The sequence below is a fragment of the Miniopterus schreibersii genome, assembly GCF_964146895.1.
Source record: "Miniopterus schreibersii genome assembly, chromosome: 7".
Taxonomy (NCBI): Eukaryota; Metazoa; Chordata; class Mammalia; order Chiroptera; family Miniopteridae; genus Miniopterus; species Miniopterus schreibersii.
Genome location: NC_138108.1, coordinates 44,003,227 through 44,020,887, shown reverse-complemented (window position 1 = coordinate 44,020,887; position 17,661 = coordinate 44,003,227). Strand labels below are relative to the sequence as shown.

General features: G+C 40.8%; 1 protein-coding gene across 1 annotated transcript in view; it reads right to left on the bottom strand.

Annotated features, from left to right (window-relative positions):
- LRP2 (LDL receptor related protein 2) overlaps positions 1-17,661 on the bottom strand; it is a gene marked incomplete at its 5' end in the record, with an annotated part of 182,270 nt that overhangs the window by 9,533 nt on the left and 155,076 nt on the right. Inside the window, 10 exons of the mRNA XM_081141970.1 lie at positions 633-723; positions 2,870-2,989; positions 5,438-5,614; positions 6,409-6,629; positions 7,732-7,860; positions 9,515-9,680; positions 11,144-11,287; positions 13,171-13,302; positions 14,290-14,421; positions 15,455-15,583. Of these exons, the coding sequence (XP_080998096.1) occupies positions 633-723; positions 2,870-2,989; positions 5,438-5,614; positions 6,409-6,629; positions 7,732-7,860; positions 9,515-9,680; positions 11,144-11,287; positions 13,171-13,302; positions 14,290-14,421; positions 15,455-15,583 (1,441 nt within the window). The remainder of the gene's footprint in view (positions 1-632; positions 724-2,869; positions 2,990-5,437; positions 5,615-6,408; positions 6,630-7,731; positions 7,861-9,514; positions 9,681-11,143; positions 11,288-13,170; positions 13,303-14,289; positions 14,422-15,454; positions 15,584-17,661) is intronic.

Here is a 17,661-nt window from a genome sequence, read left to right as displayed (position 1 = left end):
CTTGAAACAGCTCTGCCGGCAGCCGCTCTCGCACAATCCAGTTGTAATCATCAAGACCAGGTGAGTAGGAAAATGTGCTAGTTGTCATTTCTCTACCTCCTCGATCCCCCAAAGCATGGTCCACAATTCTGCGGTACCTCCTGGGAGCTTGTTAGAAATGCAGAATTCCCATGAGTAAAGTAAGATGGGCATTTGGTCCAGATCTCAGGTGGTTCTTACGGGTGGTACAGTTTGAGAAGCACTGCATTAGTTCTCTGTGGATTCCCCCAGGGAGGGCACGCTGGTTAAGATGGGACAGTTAGCCCGGCCGGACGTGACTCAGGGGTTGAGCATCGACCTAGGATCCAAGAGATCGAGGTTCGATTCCCAGTTGGGGCACATGCCCAGGTTGTGGGCTCAATGCCCAGTCGGGGGTGTGCAGGGGGCAGCCGATCAATGAAGACTCTCTCATCATTGATGTTTCTCTCTCTCTTCCTCTCTCTGAAATCAATAAAGGTATATTTTTTTAAAAAAAGATGGGACAATTAGTGAACTGGCAAGGTTCCTGTCCTTGTTTCTCTGGCTACTTTAAGGTCTTGAATTCCCTCAGAAAAGGCAAATCCTACAGCTCGGAGCTCAGCATTCAGACTTACTTGCATTTGGGGAGATCATTCTCATCAAAATAGCAATTTCCTCCGTGCATACACCTGCATGGGGGGGGCATGACCATAGCATTTTCCACAGCTGCAGAAAGGGAAAGCCATGCACGTGTTAGTGAGCCATACTCAGCAGAGCACCCACACCATGCAAACCTGCTTCCAGCCCAGGGTCAGAAGGTGGGGTCAGGGGGTTGGGGGCAGGGCAGCTAGTTAGTCTTCCTATCAAAATGTTACCTTTCCCTTAAGTCAGATAAATTTCCTTATCAATAATAAAGTCTTGGAGAGTAACATATTTGGTGAAAAGAAAGGGGCAATGTATATCATTTCCCCCCCAAAACAGTGGAGAGATACTAGACTCCAGAACATACATCAATAGTTCAAAGAAATGGTAGTCAAGAAATCTCTTAGAACATTCCCTTCTCATTTGAAGTGTTCAGAATTCTCTTCTGTGAACCCCATTAAAATCAAGACTTCAATTAGACACACTTCCAAACTTCAACTAAAGGCTTCAAATCATCCGTGAACCATCAATCAATGAACAGACAGATACATAGATACAGACATGGAGATGCTTCACAGACAGCTGGTTAGAAATCTTATTTTTCAAGTCTTCCAAAATTGCCCTTACTCTGGGTCCCTGCTCCAGCTCAGGCCCTACGTACTCCCTGGACGTGCCTGATAGGTCATTGGTATTTCCTTGTCTTACACCTAGAAGATATTCAATGAGTATTTACCACCTGTATGTTTATTTAAGTTTGAATACCCTTCTGGTACAGTCCCTCAATTTGAATTTCTACTCAGAGTTCCCTTCATTAGAGAGGCCTTCCCGGAGCTCTCTATCCCATTCCTACCACACCCTCATCCTTCTTACCCTGCTTTAGTTTTCTCCTTTCGCTTTTACCACCTGACATCATATATTTATTGGGTTCTCTTCTTATTGTCCTATTAGAATATAAACTCAACAAGAGCAGGGGATTTGTCTGTTTTGTTCACTATCTCCAGCCCTCAGAACAGTGCTTAGCACATAGTAGGTACTCAGTACTTATCAAATAAATTGATTGATATACCCAACCAAGACCCCATATGGAATGACTACCATGATTAATGTGCTTATTTTAGTTCAAGTTCTTTTAAACGAGAATCTAAATATAATCCACTTAGCAAAACATGTAAATGAGCAAAGTAATAGATGAGGTAACAACCTGGACAAGATCTCTCCTTCAATGTGAGATTGTAATAGTGTCAGAACAATCCATCTACAGCATAGATCAAATCTCAAAAGGTTTAAATTGTCACTTTGTTCAAAATATTGCTAAATATTGTAATCTTGCCAATATTTCCCCAGTAGCACTGGGACAAGAGTGGAGATAGGGGAAGGGAGGCAGAGGAAAGCAGTTTCTTCACCTTGAGTTCATTCTATAAACCTGCCAACTTTTCAGCCTGGTTGGGAACAGTCAAAAGATAGTGCCTTGTTTAACAGCTTTCTCCCCCTGGTGGTAGAAGGTAGTTAAGCCTCTTCATTTCCCCATTGGTTAAAACTGGGGGGGAGGGGGGAGCCATAAAATGGGCCACTGGTGAAGAGCGGGATGATTTTTTTTAACATACTTATCAAGTATTGAATACTAGTTATGACTAATTAGCGTCTTAATTTAAGAATCATTGAAGAAATGTCTTGACATGCATAGATCATCCATAGCATTTCTTATTCTAGCCTCCATCTCCCAACAGCACAGGTACATTTTAAAATATAGTTCTTTGCACTTGTCACTCTTTGAAATGAGTATATGAGGAAAACAGCAAACATCCTCTAGCCCTCCCCTCAGTACTCTGTAAGGCCCCCCACCTCAAGAACCTGGTCCTCCACCTGAAGGAATCCAGGTAAAGCTGAATGGATTCAGGGGTGGAAAAAGCAAAAGGAAGCCTTATAGAAAATTCAGTTTCCAAAATGTCTTTGCAAAACAACACAACTGTAGATTTAGGGGTACTGAATCTATCTCTACAGATCTTAGCAAATAATTCTCAGAAATTATCGGAACACCTTAGATCCCACTCTGTTCATATTTCCTCCATCTCTCATCCTTCCTTCTAGCCACCCCCTCTCCATTCTGCAAAAAACCCAGTACACAGGATTCTTCTGGCTCCTGAAGGAGGTGAAGCAGGAACAGGGAGCCTATTAAAAAAAGCAGAGCAGCTCTCCCAGGCCCCTGAGGCTGTCCAGGCAGCACCCCTACCTGCATTACACTCAGTCATGCTCCCCTCCAAGAAGGTGGAGCCTTGGGGACAGGCACAGCTGTATCCTTCGGGTCTCAGGAGGCAGAGATGGCTGCAGACATTTTTACAGCGGTTGGGCACTGGAAAGCAGATGAGAACAGCAATTAGGTTCTGGGGAGGAAATAAATACCCCAACCAAGGTCATGCCCATCGACTGAGTTGTGGCCCTGACAGGTGACATCCCAACACTTCTAGGCTATGTGAGACCTGACTACTCACCTTCATTTACACTACCAACCCCTGTCACCCCACCAAAGTGGCATAGTCCCTCTCTGTGCCCTCCACCCCGCTTCTGCACCACTCACATCTATTGGCATTGCTATCTCCTCTGTTGCCCAGGTAGATTTGACAGATGTGTGTCTGATCACTGCAAGACCTCAAAAACTAATCAGTGCTAAGCAATTTGAGATAGTTCAAAAGACTACTGAGACTCCATTATTATAGCAAGATTTGTCATTACCCACAATTGGGGAAGTCAGAACACGTGGCCCATCCAAAGTATATACTGGGTGTGATGTCCACCCTTACCTTCCAAGAACTTCCTTCTGGGCTTCAGTTTCCTTATTTGTAAGACAAAGGGATTTCGAGCTGTGATATCAGAATCAACTGGGAGCTATTCACAAGGATGGATGCCCAGTCACAGGAATTCATATTTAAATTGGTCTGGGTTAGAGCTCCATTACTACCATTAACAGTTCCTCACATAATTAGAGTTGTCTGAATTCTACCTTAACATATATTATGACTCATCCAAGGATTAGATGATCTCTAAATTCCTTCTCACACTGACATTCTGTGATCCTAATTCTCAGTCACCCAAAATGTAAATGTAGACAGGCATGACAAGAAATAAAAAGGCATATTCCAAAAGCCTCACTCAGAACCTATCCCATTACCATTTCTTCAGCTCTCTGGAGCAGAGCTTTTCAAACTTTAATGTAACACAAATCGCCTGCAGCATCTGATTCCAAAAGGTTGCGGCAGGGCCTGAATTCTGCATTTCTAACCAGCTCCCACCACAGGATACCAATGCTACTGGCCCATGGCCCACACTAAGAGTAGGGCCTGGAGCAGGGATTCTCAAAACAAGGTCCCAGAACCAGCAACATTAGCATCATTCGGGAACTTGTTAGAAATGCAAACTTCTCAGGCCACCTCAGGAATATTAAATCAGAAACCCCTCCGGTGGGGCACAACAGTGTGTTCAACAAGCTTCCTGGATGATTCTGATGCTCGCTAAAATGGGAGAACTATAGGTCCGGAGTAAATCTAATCTGGCCCAGCCAGGCTGGGCCTCTGGTTTACACAGCACTCAGCATTTTCCAAAAGGGTCCCAGAGCCTGAGCTGACTGTGATGTGTTTCCTTCAGGGGAAGTCTCCAGACTTTCCTCTGCCTGACTCCTGGGCAGCCATCTCCACAGGGGCCAGGGGGGCTCGCCAGGTATACTGTGCTCTTCCCCTCTGCCTTTAAAGCCGTCCGGTGTGAGAGCCGCAGGAGTATTTAGGACAGGAGAGCGGGGTGTTTGGGAGAAGGGCTGGAGAACTGGCAATCACTGTCAGCAACACAGGGCAGTTAATCCTTAGAGAAAGCATTTGCCACCAGTGTCATCTCCTGGTGAGGCTCATCTCTGAGTTCTAATTTGCTAAGGCTGATTCAGGGTATCTCAGAGTATCGGTGATATTAAGGGGACCTCGGGCCCCATCTTTGTTTCACATACAGGGATGTGAAAGGAGATGACTTATCAAAAGATCATCCAGCCACAGAATTCAACCTGGATCTAGGTACACTGATCACAGCTTGAAAGGAAAGGTGCTGAGCTCTGGGTTCAGTGGAATTGAATTTAAAGATCATTTCTAAGTTTAAAATGCATCTGTTGGTTGTGTAACTCGGGCGTATGAGAACTGAATCTCTCCTATCCTAAGTTTCATTATATGTGACATGATAAAACCTCTTTACATACAGTTTTGGAAAAGACTAATTGAAGTGACAGATGTCTGGGTTATCACTGAGGAGAGAATCTGACAATTAGAACTTAAAAGCCTATTTCCTTTCCTCACTTCAAAAATGTCCCTTCCCTTTCAGATTGCTCCTTGCAATGAATTGGAAGGCAGGTAACCTGAGGAAGCAGGATCTGGAACAAAGAAAATGAGAAAAGGGGGAGGGGTGGAAAGGCACCTGACTTAGTCTAAGGCTTGCACATGTCAGGATAACTTGACTAGCCTGGCTGCAGCAGTGGGTAAAACTGATGATGTCCGGGAAACCCACTCTGTGACTTGTTAACCCTACTCACACTTAGCAGGGGTCTGATGCCTGCTGGATTCTATGGCCTCCAAACAGCAGGGACTGAAATATTTTTCCTTCATATTTGCTGGTGATATATATAATTCACCCAACCTCCAATTAAAACACACACACACCCCTTTCATTCACCAAGAGATCAGCCTACTATAATCTGCTACCAATTTTCAACACTATAGCTATTAATTTGAAGTAATGAGGAACATCGTATTCCAAGGTGAGTGATTACCTGACTGATTGTATCTATGTTGATGAAGGACTCGAACTTGAGTGAGCCAAGGGCTCACAGTCAGCCTCCTTTCTTTCTCCTCGTGCCCAAATTTATCTTGCGTCCACACTTCTCCCTTATCCTTAGCTACCCAGTATAGCCGGCCTTCAAAGATGTCGAGACTGTAGGGATCCACAGCTGCTTACCCACAGGGGAAATACAAAACAAAACCAGGTTATCAAAGAGAACACCCTAACCCCACCTCTATGTCAGACTCCATTCTGCGTGAATTAATCACTAATACAATGCTTGAAAATTCTGGAAATTCAGGCAGAATTTCTGTACATGAGACTGCAGAAGTGTGCTGATCTGGGAGATCAAGATAATAAAAATTACCAGATTAATGCCCACTGGCTCACACCAATGATAGGGGACTTGCTCACTTTCAAGTTGCTGATTTTTTTTTACTTTCGGAAAACAATTAGTATGGCAGAGATTTTTTGATTTTTTAATTATTTTTTTTTTCACATAAGACACTGCCTCTCAGGAAAACCTGGTATGTGCCGGATTATTGCAGTTTGGCAGAGTCTGGATAAGAAAACAAAATGTTTGTCTCCTAGATGTTCCCAGTTGTGCCTAATAAACAATTCAGCACATTATGAACAAATGTGTCTAGAAGTAGTCAGACACAGATTACCACTGGTACACAGGAATGCCACCTCTATCAGGGCAACCCAACACGAAACTCATTTATATTAATATCTGCTACTGACAGCAATTTTTAAATGATGTAAAAAGAACAAAAGGGACTTAATTGTTGCTAAGGAGTTCAATCACATTTAAATCAGTAGCTGAGAGTTGGGGAGAGTGGTATTTAAGAAACAATATAAACCATATCTTAAAATCAGGGTTCCTTTTGGAGAAAATGGGCAAAGAGACTGGAAATATATTAATTGGTTATGGAACATATTAAAGTCTAACTCATTTCTAACCTGCACTGGCAACAATTCTTCTATCAGTCCCATCGTATTTTATGGTTTCAATCGTTTTCTCCTTGAAGTCGCTCCAGTAGATCCGGTCATTGTTCAAGTAATCTATAGAAAGACCGGTTGGCCAACCAAGGTCCTCGCGAACCAGGATGTTCCGATGCTGCCCATCCATCCAAGCTGACTCGATTTTCGGTTCTTTGCCCCAGTCCGTCCAGTACATAAGCCTGTAACAGAAGGTCTCCTCATTGTAGCATTTCATCCAGTGAGGCTGCTCCCCTGAAGTGAAGCATGGACTTCCCACAGGAAAATCAACTGTATTTCTTAGAGGCCTGGGTGCTAAGTGATGAATACTTTTATACTTTACTTTAGAAGACAGAGAGAAAAGGGGCAGCCAGGGTATCTGTAATCTCTCCTTCCTGAAAACCCACCTCCTCGATAGAAACCGGACAGCCCTGCTCAAGGATATACATACACTTAAATCCTTTAAAATATATACGTAATTACAAAAGCTGTTCCTTCTTCAGAAAATATATATTGAATGCCTACTCTTTGAGAGGCACTGTTCTGTGTTTGGGCTGTATCAGAGACCAAAACAAGGATTCCCACCCTCAGGGAGCTTAAGTTCTAACTCTTTTAAAGGGTATTAATTTGCATCCAATTAAGACTTAATTATAAAAGAATTGAGTAGACCAGGGATTGTGCCACATCAAACACCTAGAAAGGATCAGGCAGGCAAGATAAATGAGTGGAGCAGAGCAGTTGTAAACATCAAGTGAAGGGCAGAACAAGGCCCGGTCTAACAGTTCCAGGCAACACTTCGTCAAGGAAGGCACACCCACCTAGCATTATCAGTTCTTCTGAGTTTTCAAGCACCAAATGCAGATTTCTAAAACTTTTTTTAAATGTAAGAAACTAAGTAAAAAAATATTTTAAGCTCTGTTAGTTCAAGTCAAATATGCCTATGGACCATGTTAGCCCACCAGCCACCACTTTGCAGCCTCTGGACTAAACCAATCATCATATCAGTCCAATCCTTAAATTCTATTGAGGAATGTGTGGAGTTCATTAAACTGGGCTCTGCGGGGGGGGGGGGGGGGGGGATTGTGGCCAGATGCCTTCCCTTTACACAGCATCCATCTGAAGCCCAGTTGGTCCTAAATGATCTTTAGGACATATTATAATTCTTGAAAATAGTCATTGATGCCACTCCAAATAAGTCCAAGAACAATTCCAGTACAATTAGGAAAAAATAATAAAATACACATAATATTTTGAGAATCCAAGTAGAAAATATCCAGAACATTAAAGACTCCTTCAAGTACTTACCCGAGTTTGGGATTCACAACCACTGCAGCTGGTTGATCCAGTTGGGTGGTAATCAGCCACTTTCTGTACCTTCCGTCAAGTTTAGCCACCTCAATCCGTTGACTCCTGGCATCTGACCAGTAAATATGCCTGAATTTAGAGGGACACCGTTAAACAACCGAAAAGTCTAAACTGGTCACTTCTGGGGAGGAGAGTTGAAGGTGAGAGCATTTAGTTTGGAAGTTCCAGCTGGCAAAACAGCTACTCAGATGCTAGTGACCTGAGCATAGTCTCCCCCTCTGGATTGCCAAGGGGACATCTGTGGAAGGTTACAAGTGAAGAAGGGAGGGAAAGAGGGAACTCCTGCCTGATCAGCCAAAGCAGCTGAATCAGTCAGGATCAAATAATGGTAGACCTCACATCTGACATCTTTATGAGACATGTACTTCCATCCTTATGAAACATGTCTTAAGCACTTTGGGGCCAGCCTTTGATTCTGATCGTGCATGAGTCAGCTTTCTCCTCAGCCAAGAGCCCCATTGGAATCAATCGGAATCTGGCACTAGTTCAAGGATGAGTGAAAATAGCCTTTCAAAATAACAAACTCCGCCGGCCCATTCTGCCTTTCTTCCATCCCCAAGACTACAGGCTTCAGTTTCTCACAGGCAGAAAGATTTCCATCCATTTCTTAACGTACTCATTCATTAAGGCTGAGAAAGAGGTAAAACTTCAAACTGGAAGACAGATCTGGCATTGCCTGCTTGGTTTTTGGGAGGAAATGCTAAAGTCAAGAGTTTGAAGTTCCTAATTCTCTAAGGCCTTGCTTCTTGGCAGAAAATGCTACACTGGGTCTCTCCTGTTCGCCTGCAGGTATAGTGAGGACCTAATTAACTTCTTCAGAGATGTTCAAGTCTTCCAGGAACAACAGACAAGTTGTTTAAAGGTAAAAATGTATTAATATGGCAAATGACTCTCCATTCTCCTGGAGGGCAGCAAGCCCAAGCCTCCTCTCTCAAATATTTTCCCATGTTAGTTCACTTTCAAGGACATAGGGTTTTCTATGAATGCTTGTTCTCTGATTCTAATGTTACCACTTTGCCACAAATGTCACTCCAGTGCAAGGCTCTTCCAGGAAGAAGGAACTTATTGACTTTTCCATATCAGTTTGCACTTTATGCATCTACCTTATGATAAACCTACTTGGAGTGTCTTACTTAGAGATTATCCAAAATGTATGGCTCTGCTTCCTGGGCTTTTAGAAAATCTAAAAGAGGACAATGGAACCAACACCTCTATTAACAAAAAACCCAAAGATTAAAACAGTAAAGTCAAATCTCCAATTGTTCGGGCAACATAGCCTTCTAAAAACACAAGGTATGGATTGTTCTTCCCTGAAATAATTACCATGGAGAAAAACATTTCATTTCAACTGCTTTGCTGGGAGAATAGCGAGGCTGTCCCATTTCTTCACAAAATGAAGTGCCACCATACTAAAAGTTAATTTAGGGGTCCAGAACTTTGTTAGCAAGAATGCTCTCCTAGATATATAGAATCTTCACCTTTGTTCTTTCCAAAACTCTTTCATGACACATATAGAATAAAGGAAATGGTAAAATTTGTAGGACACACTGGGATAAGCAGAAGTGGTTGCTGGGGCTAGAGCAAGCTCAGGCATTACCCAGCTGTACCAGTGGCTGAGAGTACCCATATCCAGGTTCAGATTAACTCATGTGCCCAGGAGAGCAGGAAGGAGCTCTGGTCAGGTAAATAGTATAGGCAAGAGGGGAATGTATGCTAAACTTACCTTCCAACCCAGTCCACTGCTAATCCATCTGGCTGCATTATGTATTTCAGGCCCAGGTTAATCACCTGCACATGGTTATTGCTGCCAGATTCAAAGTTGGGGATGTAGGCACGTTTGATAGCACCAAAATTAGAACCATACCCTAGCACAGTGTAATATATGACACCTGCAGAGGCAAGACACACACGTCACTTTCATATTAAGAAAAATGCTTCATATTTCTTAATATGAGGAACTGGGGTCTAATTAGGTAAAGTACTATTCATTTATTGACACCTATACCTCTTCATTGTTCCTATAATAGTAACAATTCAGTTACACCAGTATAATCAAACCTCAAAACCTCTCATACTTGAAGAGCTATTAGCCACACATGCTTCAACTGATAACACTGATACATACTTAGTCCTCTCTATTTAAAGGTAGTTCATTAAAATATATTTCAGCCAAGAGCCCATTCGCTCTCATTAAGATCAAGTTCTAGTTTCCAAAATAGAATATATAGATAAACCAGAGGGAGGCTGTTGAGAGTTTACAATCATACTCAGTAACAGTGACAATAAAGGAGCCATGCAGATATGAAGTCTTATTGTTTTATGCACAGATAAAAGATAGTGGACAGCAGGCATTTTAAAGGCATAGGAAGATTGTGACTTTTAAGGCATATACTTTCCTAGGTATATACTATTCTTAAAAAGCTTATTGTATTGCATTACTGTGTGAAAACACAGTAATAAATCTTACATTGCCTAGTTATCAATAGTTTGCAAAGCATTTTCACATATATGGTCTCATTTGATCTTCAGAACAACTCTCAGAGGCAGACAGGCAGAACAAGATTTCTGCTCTACTTTACAGATAAGAAGTGGTGATCCAGAGAATTGTTACAATTATTTGAGGTCATAAAGCTAGGAGGTGAGGGAGACAGACATAAAAGACAAGTTTTCTGACTCCTGCCCCATGACCATCTCCACAGAAACATGAGAGGCTCAACATAAGCATTATTCAATTTTTCACTCATTAAACTAAATATTTTGAGCACCCACCACATACACTGTACTGGTGTTGGGTCAGGTGCTAGGCATGTAGACATGAATTAGACTCAATCTCTGGTTTCAAAGAGCATATGGTTAAGGGGTTTCAAGAAAAATATGTGGACAAATAACTGTAACTCAACATAGCACGTGCTTTAGGAAAAGCATGTATAAAATGTTACCGGCTCTTAGGTGACCAATCAGAAAACTATGCCAGGGGGAATTATAGGAGATGTCACAGAGGAGGTGATATCTGAACTGGGTCTTTGAAGTTTCAGTAGAAATCTCCCAAGTGTACAACAGCGAGGAAGGACAAGATATGTCTGAGCAAAGACAAGGAGATATTAAACAAAGAGCTATGAAGTGGCCCTGAAAGGATAATCCCCAAGGATGGGAAAAGGTTTGGTGAGAAGCTGGGGAAGGTTGGCTGGGACTCACAGCCATGCTAGGGTGTCTGGAGCAAGCTGCATAGAAGGAGTTTCCAATTCCACTCATGCAACAAAATACACTCATTAAAAAATAAATTCCCCAAAGCTCAATACCTTATAAGTCAGTTCCATTAATATCAATGACAGATGCCAAAGTTCATACTCACTGAGACCTATGCCCTCAGGATCCCAGTCATAATCAACAGCCTGAATACGTTCCTGTTCTTCAAGATAATCTGCGTACTTCTCAGATGAGAGATTATATTTTCGAATCCGCACATTTTCAGGAAGTAGCAACAAAGGAGGGTTACCTATAAACAAATGAAGGGCTGCTTTATCTGTGTGATTTCTACCTGGATTTTTTTTTTAATGGATATAAAATAGCAGGTAGCCTCCCCCCTTTAAAAAAAAACCATGAGTTTTTATAGGGATCTGACTCTCTCTGCTAATCAAGTTGGATAGAGCTGTCTATCCAACTAGGTTGCAAAATCCATGACTGTGGACATTCTTATCTCCATTCAGGTGGAAAGCTAACGTTTCTGTTAGGGACATTATCAGTTCTTTATTCTTTGTCCACAGTGGACAACAGTTTAGAGCAAGGGAAGACTGAGACCCTCTAGGAAGTGTCCTCTTTTCCACTGATTTTTTTTCTTCACTCGCTGACAATAAAACATACAAGATTGTAGACATTCAGTGTCACAGAAGAAATACTATATATATAGTCTTTACTGAAAGTTTACCAGGAAGTCCTCACTCCTAACTCTTTACTGACAGATTTTATGATTCTTTTAAAAGGTAATTGGCTCCATGACTCAATTTAGCTTCTAGCTAATGACAAAAAACAGCTAGTTCTTGACTTAAAAAAAATCTTTTAAGATAAAGCAGCTATTTTAATGATGACTCATCCTGAGTTGCATTGTCTAAAATTTTTTATTTAACATACTTGCCTAATGCCAATCAAATCTAATTTAAGTAACTTTTCAAAGTTTATTTTATAAATGTCCTATCTTGACATTATGTTTTATATGAATTTTCTAACTTATTTCAGTCATCTCCTTAGTTAAAAGATTTAACTATTTTAATTTGCTTTTTAATTACCAGACCAACTGTTCAAATGCCTTTGCTGCAGTCATTCAGTGTCAAAAATGTTTGGAGGGTAAAATACTTGTGTATGCTAGTCAAATGTATGCATTAAAAGCCCAATTTGTATGAAGAAATTATATAGCCATTTTACCTTTAATTTTCAAAATAAAATGCTATTTTCTTATCAAGTTCCTTAAACCTTAATACAAACTTCAAATCTGCAAGATCACGAAGTCTTACACCCCTTAACTGGGATACACTGATGTAAATCAGACCCCTGGAAATTTGGACTATAATACTTCTGACTGAACAGTCTTCCTCTTTTTTTCATTTCTATCTAGTACTTATTACTGTTTTCTATCAGGCCTGATTCTCAGACACTGACTAATTAATCTAAAATGCAGAACTAAATGATTAACATTATGAATGTGCCAGGCTTTCTGGCACATTCTTTCTATCTGTGATCAGTAGTCTGTGAATGATAAAATAGGGATATGTCAATGAGATGTCTTTGATTTGCCTCAATTGAATGTGACTTTTTTGGTGGTCCATCTTGGATTATAGGGTCTCAAACCTTGATCTCAGTGGAGTGGGAGCTGGAGACCTTCATTAATTGCCTTCTATTGATGACCATCCTACAAGCAAGCTTTTATTGTTTGAATCTTGGTGGGTGACATTCCGTCCACCTTCTCAAGTTTTTATCAAGGAGGACAAGAGCTTAAGCCCAGAATGAAAAGTAACACCCGATTCCTGTTTAAATCCCTAAATATTTGTTGGGAAATTGTAGTTATTGTTTTAATCTGGCAAAGGAGGAAAGAGAAGAGACAGGATGGGTGTTGGAAGAGAAGTACTGATGAATTAAAAATAAGACTTTAATGCATATATGCATAACATACGGCACAGGCAATAGCAGGGTGAGGCCTGGGGGAGGGGTACAGGGTGGAGGGGATCAATGGGGAAAAAGGGGGACATTTGTAATATTTTCAACAATAAAGATAAATTTTTTTAAAAAAAATAAGACCTTAAGTCTAGAGTTTATTTTCTGGTATATCATACTCATCAGCATTTATTTCTCTAAGAGTCAGTTAATCCCAACATGAACCCATCATACCATCAGCCTCACACCGATCTCCATGGATGCCACTCAAGGACCTGAAGCCTTCAGCACAGTAACACTCATAACTTCCTTTAGTATTCTGGCAGTGCTGTGGACACGTCGCAAATTGCTCACACTCATTGATGTCTGTAGGCAAAATAAACCAAATATGCATCATCTGCTCCCATTCAATAGAAACCCTGCTTCTTTTTAAATCCATATTCACAAACAATGAGGATTGAGAAGACTGCAGATGAAAACAAGCAGATGCCAACATCTGTAGAACATTCAGTGTTTCCATGTTTTCCCTCCTCATTTAATCTTCCAGAAAGACTCTATGAGGTATGGACTATTATTAAACCCGAAGTCCTACACTGGTAAGCAATGACGACAGGGTTTAAACTGAAGCAGAATGACTCTGTACAACAGCAGAACAAACTTTTCCCTTTGGGGAAGCAGATGTTGTTTATTACTACATAATTCTTCCAATCATCTGAGTACAGCACATCATAAGTTAGAAACAGTAAATTCAAATGCTAAAAGATACTTAAAATCACTCATCACTTACCATCTTGAAGAGCTATCTTCCCACTTTATACCTTAAAACTCACTCATGTTTGACATAAGTAGGTATGTAATGAATATGTTGTTTGACTTTAGATAAAAAAAAATTAAGACTTGTGTTTGTCAAAATAATTTTGATCTCACACAGTGATACAATAAATAGCCATCATCACCGAGGCCTTCATAAATCATATCAATCTCACAGATATTACTGAGGATGAGCAATCTGCCCAGTGCCCTGCTAGGCACTGGTAAGATAGCATAGAAAAAGCACTTGGCATCCCTGAGTCTTGGGGTTTTTTTCCCCAACCCAAGAATTTAATGAGGAAAATAGATCTTGACATTTGTCATCATTGGTTATATATATAATGAATTTATAACTTACAGGCGTATTCAGAACTCGTTACCCTCTTACAGTAAAATTATTGGTGCTCCTGAATATTTTAAAGAGTTAGAACCATGAGTTTAGCCCCACTGAGAGAATTAAACAGTGGTTTAATAAAAGGGAAGGAGTGGAGAACATAAAAGTACAAGTTTCTCCTAATAGGAACTGGAGGGAATATACTCTACCGTCGCAGGAGTTTCTATCAGAAATACTGGCTTTGAACCCAGATCTGCAGGAGCAGATAAATCCTCCTTCACTTAATTGGGTACAGTTTTGTTCACATAGATTTTCAGCACATGATCTTTCTTTTCCTACATCTGAAAAACAAAATCGCAGCATTACAAATGGAAGGTATAAACCAGATCAATCACAACTATCCTTTGCTAAATAGGGTAGCCAGAACGCAATAAAATGCACATTAGTTGTAAGTCATACAACTGCTATCAGAACCATAAATTGGTATACAGGGAAAGGAATTTTGCAATATGTATGTATCAAGGACTTTGCAATATTCATACTCCTTTACCCAGTTATTCCACGTTAATAAATTTTCTCTCAAGAAGGAATAAACATATTCACTATGATTTATGTATAAGGATTATAATATTTATAATGAGAAAATCTGAAAGGCAACTTGGATGTATATTCAACAATAAGGAATAAATTATGGTGTACTGTATTTTATCAAATCTAAGGCACCTCTAATGCACTATTATTTTATGTAACACTAAAACAGAAAAGATCTAGGACTTACACTATGGCATGTTATCAATTGCAAGATGTATCCTGGTTTCAGAGATATGAAAAGTAAAACTAAACATGCATCTTAGAATCAATGTTTATGATTTATGATTATCTATCTACACAATGGGTTACTATGTAATGATTAAAATGCATGGTTTCCAATGATGCTTTGACATGGAAAATATCTATAATAAAAATGGAGAAAAAGATTATAACACTATTTAGTATAGAATATTTCTTTAAACATTTTTAAATATTAAGGAATACTTTTTTGTACCTGTATGTGTACACCAAATGTGGATTAGTTCTCTCTAAATTATGGGATTCAAGTGATTTTCTACTTTTGATATTTCCTGGATTTTATAACTTTCATAATAAAAATAATCAACTAATAGTTTATCTTTGGAGGATGAAATGAGATAAGCCTGTAGTTTGAGCACAGTGTCTGGTATATAGTAAGTGCTCAGTAACAGGCGGCCATTGGCTTGACTGCACCTCAGTGCCAAAAGTAAACTTAAGAGAAACATGCATATAATCTACTTTATGTTATTGCATGCTTTCAGCCTGAATCACTACAATGAAGTACAAAAATAAGTATTTGCTTACTGCAACCCGTTTCGTCAGACTGGTCACCACAGTCGTCGACATCATCGCATGCCAGGTGCTGTGAAATGCATTGCTTGTTGCTGCACTTAAATTCATCCTCTGCACAAGGTCTAGGGGTCGGGCCTACACCTGTAATTTAAGAACAAATTAAAGTCAAAGCTTTTTCTTCTGTGAAACAAGCTGCTTCCGCCTGTGGCAGGGGCAGTTACTGCTCACCCATAAGCCCATGGTTTCCAACATTTCCCAGGCTCCTTTGAATTATGTTGGGACCATGTAACTAGTTCTGGTCAACAGAACTATGAGTTGGAAGTGACATGTGTCATCCTGGGCTGAAGCAATCAAAAGCTCCTGTGCCCCCTGCTTTGGCAACTTTGGGAGCCATGTGGTTCAGGTGGCCTCAAACAAAAACATCAACTATCTGGCACTGGCTTCACAGTCAGGGGACAAGCAATGAGGACACTGATATTGGCTGCAGAAGAGATGGAGACCTGGGTTATGCAATGGCAAAGCATTGGTGAGGCTGTTGCCCTGGAAACACTGGAAGGCAGACCACGTGCTTGCTGAATTTGTCAGTCTCGGGAAAGAGGTTGGAAAGCAGAAGGTTAGTGATGTGCATGGCTCACCATTACGTGAGTTTGGCAAGGAAGTATATGAAAGAAATAAGGTCAGGGAAGAGGTGGTTGATTTACAAGCAGAAATGAAAGAAAGTAAAGTTCAGAAATTTGCAGTGTGGGAAAAACCAACTGCTTTTAGATCTCAAACAGTAAGAGTGAGTCTGAAGTTTAAAAGGCTTTCAGACACAAAGGCCCAGTAAAACACTGGTTGGATGAAATGACTGCCCATCTATTTTTCACAATGGCCTGAATGTAACTGACCAACAATTGAGGCAAAGGTGCACGAGGGAAACAAAGCAGAGAAATAAAGCAGGTATAAGAACTATAAGGAACACTGAGTGAGGTTATTGACTGTAGAACTACTCAGTTTCTAAAAGAAATACATGACCAAATAAATCAAAATACTGTGATCAAGACTCTTAAAAAGCTCTTGGCCCCCAACCTTCTACAAGCAGGGAGTGGGCTGAGAAAGTTGTGCAGGCCCTAAGCAGGGCATATTCCCATTCCCTCTTCATCGGAGGAGGCAAATAGACAAGGAAACACTCCCAAAGGGTGGAGGCAGAGTCCGTGAGGAGCAGTGGACACAGTGCTCCTTCCAGAGCACAGTTATGATTCATCAATGAATCTCCTTCACTCCCACAGTGGGAGCCTTCATAATGTCCACAGGGTAATCAAATAACTTACTCTCCAAGCCAGCATGCTTTTGAGAGCGAAGGGGGCACTATTAATAATTCCATCAGGACAACAGACATCAATCAGGACTGTCCTGGACCAAAGTGTCACCTTAGCCCAGTGGCCATTCAGAATTGTTAGGACTGGTGACTGTAGTAAGTCTCTAATTCTTTCTTCCCCAATGTGAATGTTTATTTCTATTATACTGCTCCTGTTCTAGCACTGCCTATTGGGGAAAAGAGGGAGGGTGGGACAAATAAAGTTAATCTATTGGTTTATGGGTCTCCAGACCAAGAGAAATCACATCTGGAACTGATGATGTGACTTCTGCCCAACACTCAGAGCTCCTGGATTTCAGTTATTGATGGGATTAGGAGGTTAAGGATATTCTCTCTGTGTGGGAAGAAAAGCAAAAAGGAATTTTTAGTGGCACAAGGATACATTATAGTGGAAATAATCGGTATTCACTAAATATCTATTAACTTCCCTGTGTTTCCCAGTCTCCTTTGCAGTTTCAACCAAAGAACTGTGAGCACAAGGGACATCTGTCACTTCCAGGCCTAGGAAACTAAGAACCTGTGTGCCTCTTCCATTTCTCTCTTCTGTCCCAGCAACCAGATGGCATAGTTACCGGATGAAGGAGGGTCACCTGACCTTCATCAAACTTTACATGAGTGCAAAATAACCCTCTGCTGTTGGAAGCCACTGTAATGCTGCCCATAGTGATGGCCTCCAGTGATTCCTCTGACTGATGTCCTGCGCCCTGGGAAGAATAAATGTTTACTATCTCCTTTTTCCACTCTGGGGCTTGACCACGTGCTATAAATGTCTTGCTCCATTAAAAAATGGCATTTGTAGTAGGGGAAATGGAAAAAGAAGAGGGGAAGGGGAAACTTCTAATTTTAAAAAGATATTTTTTCT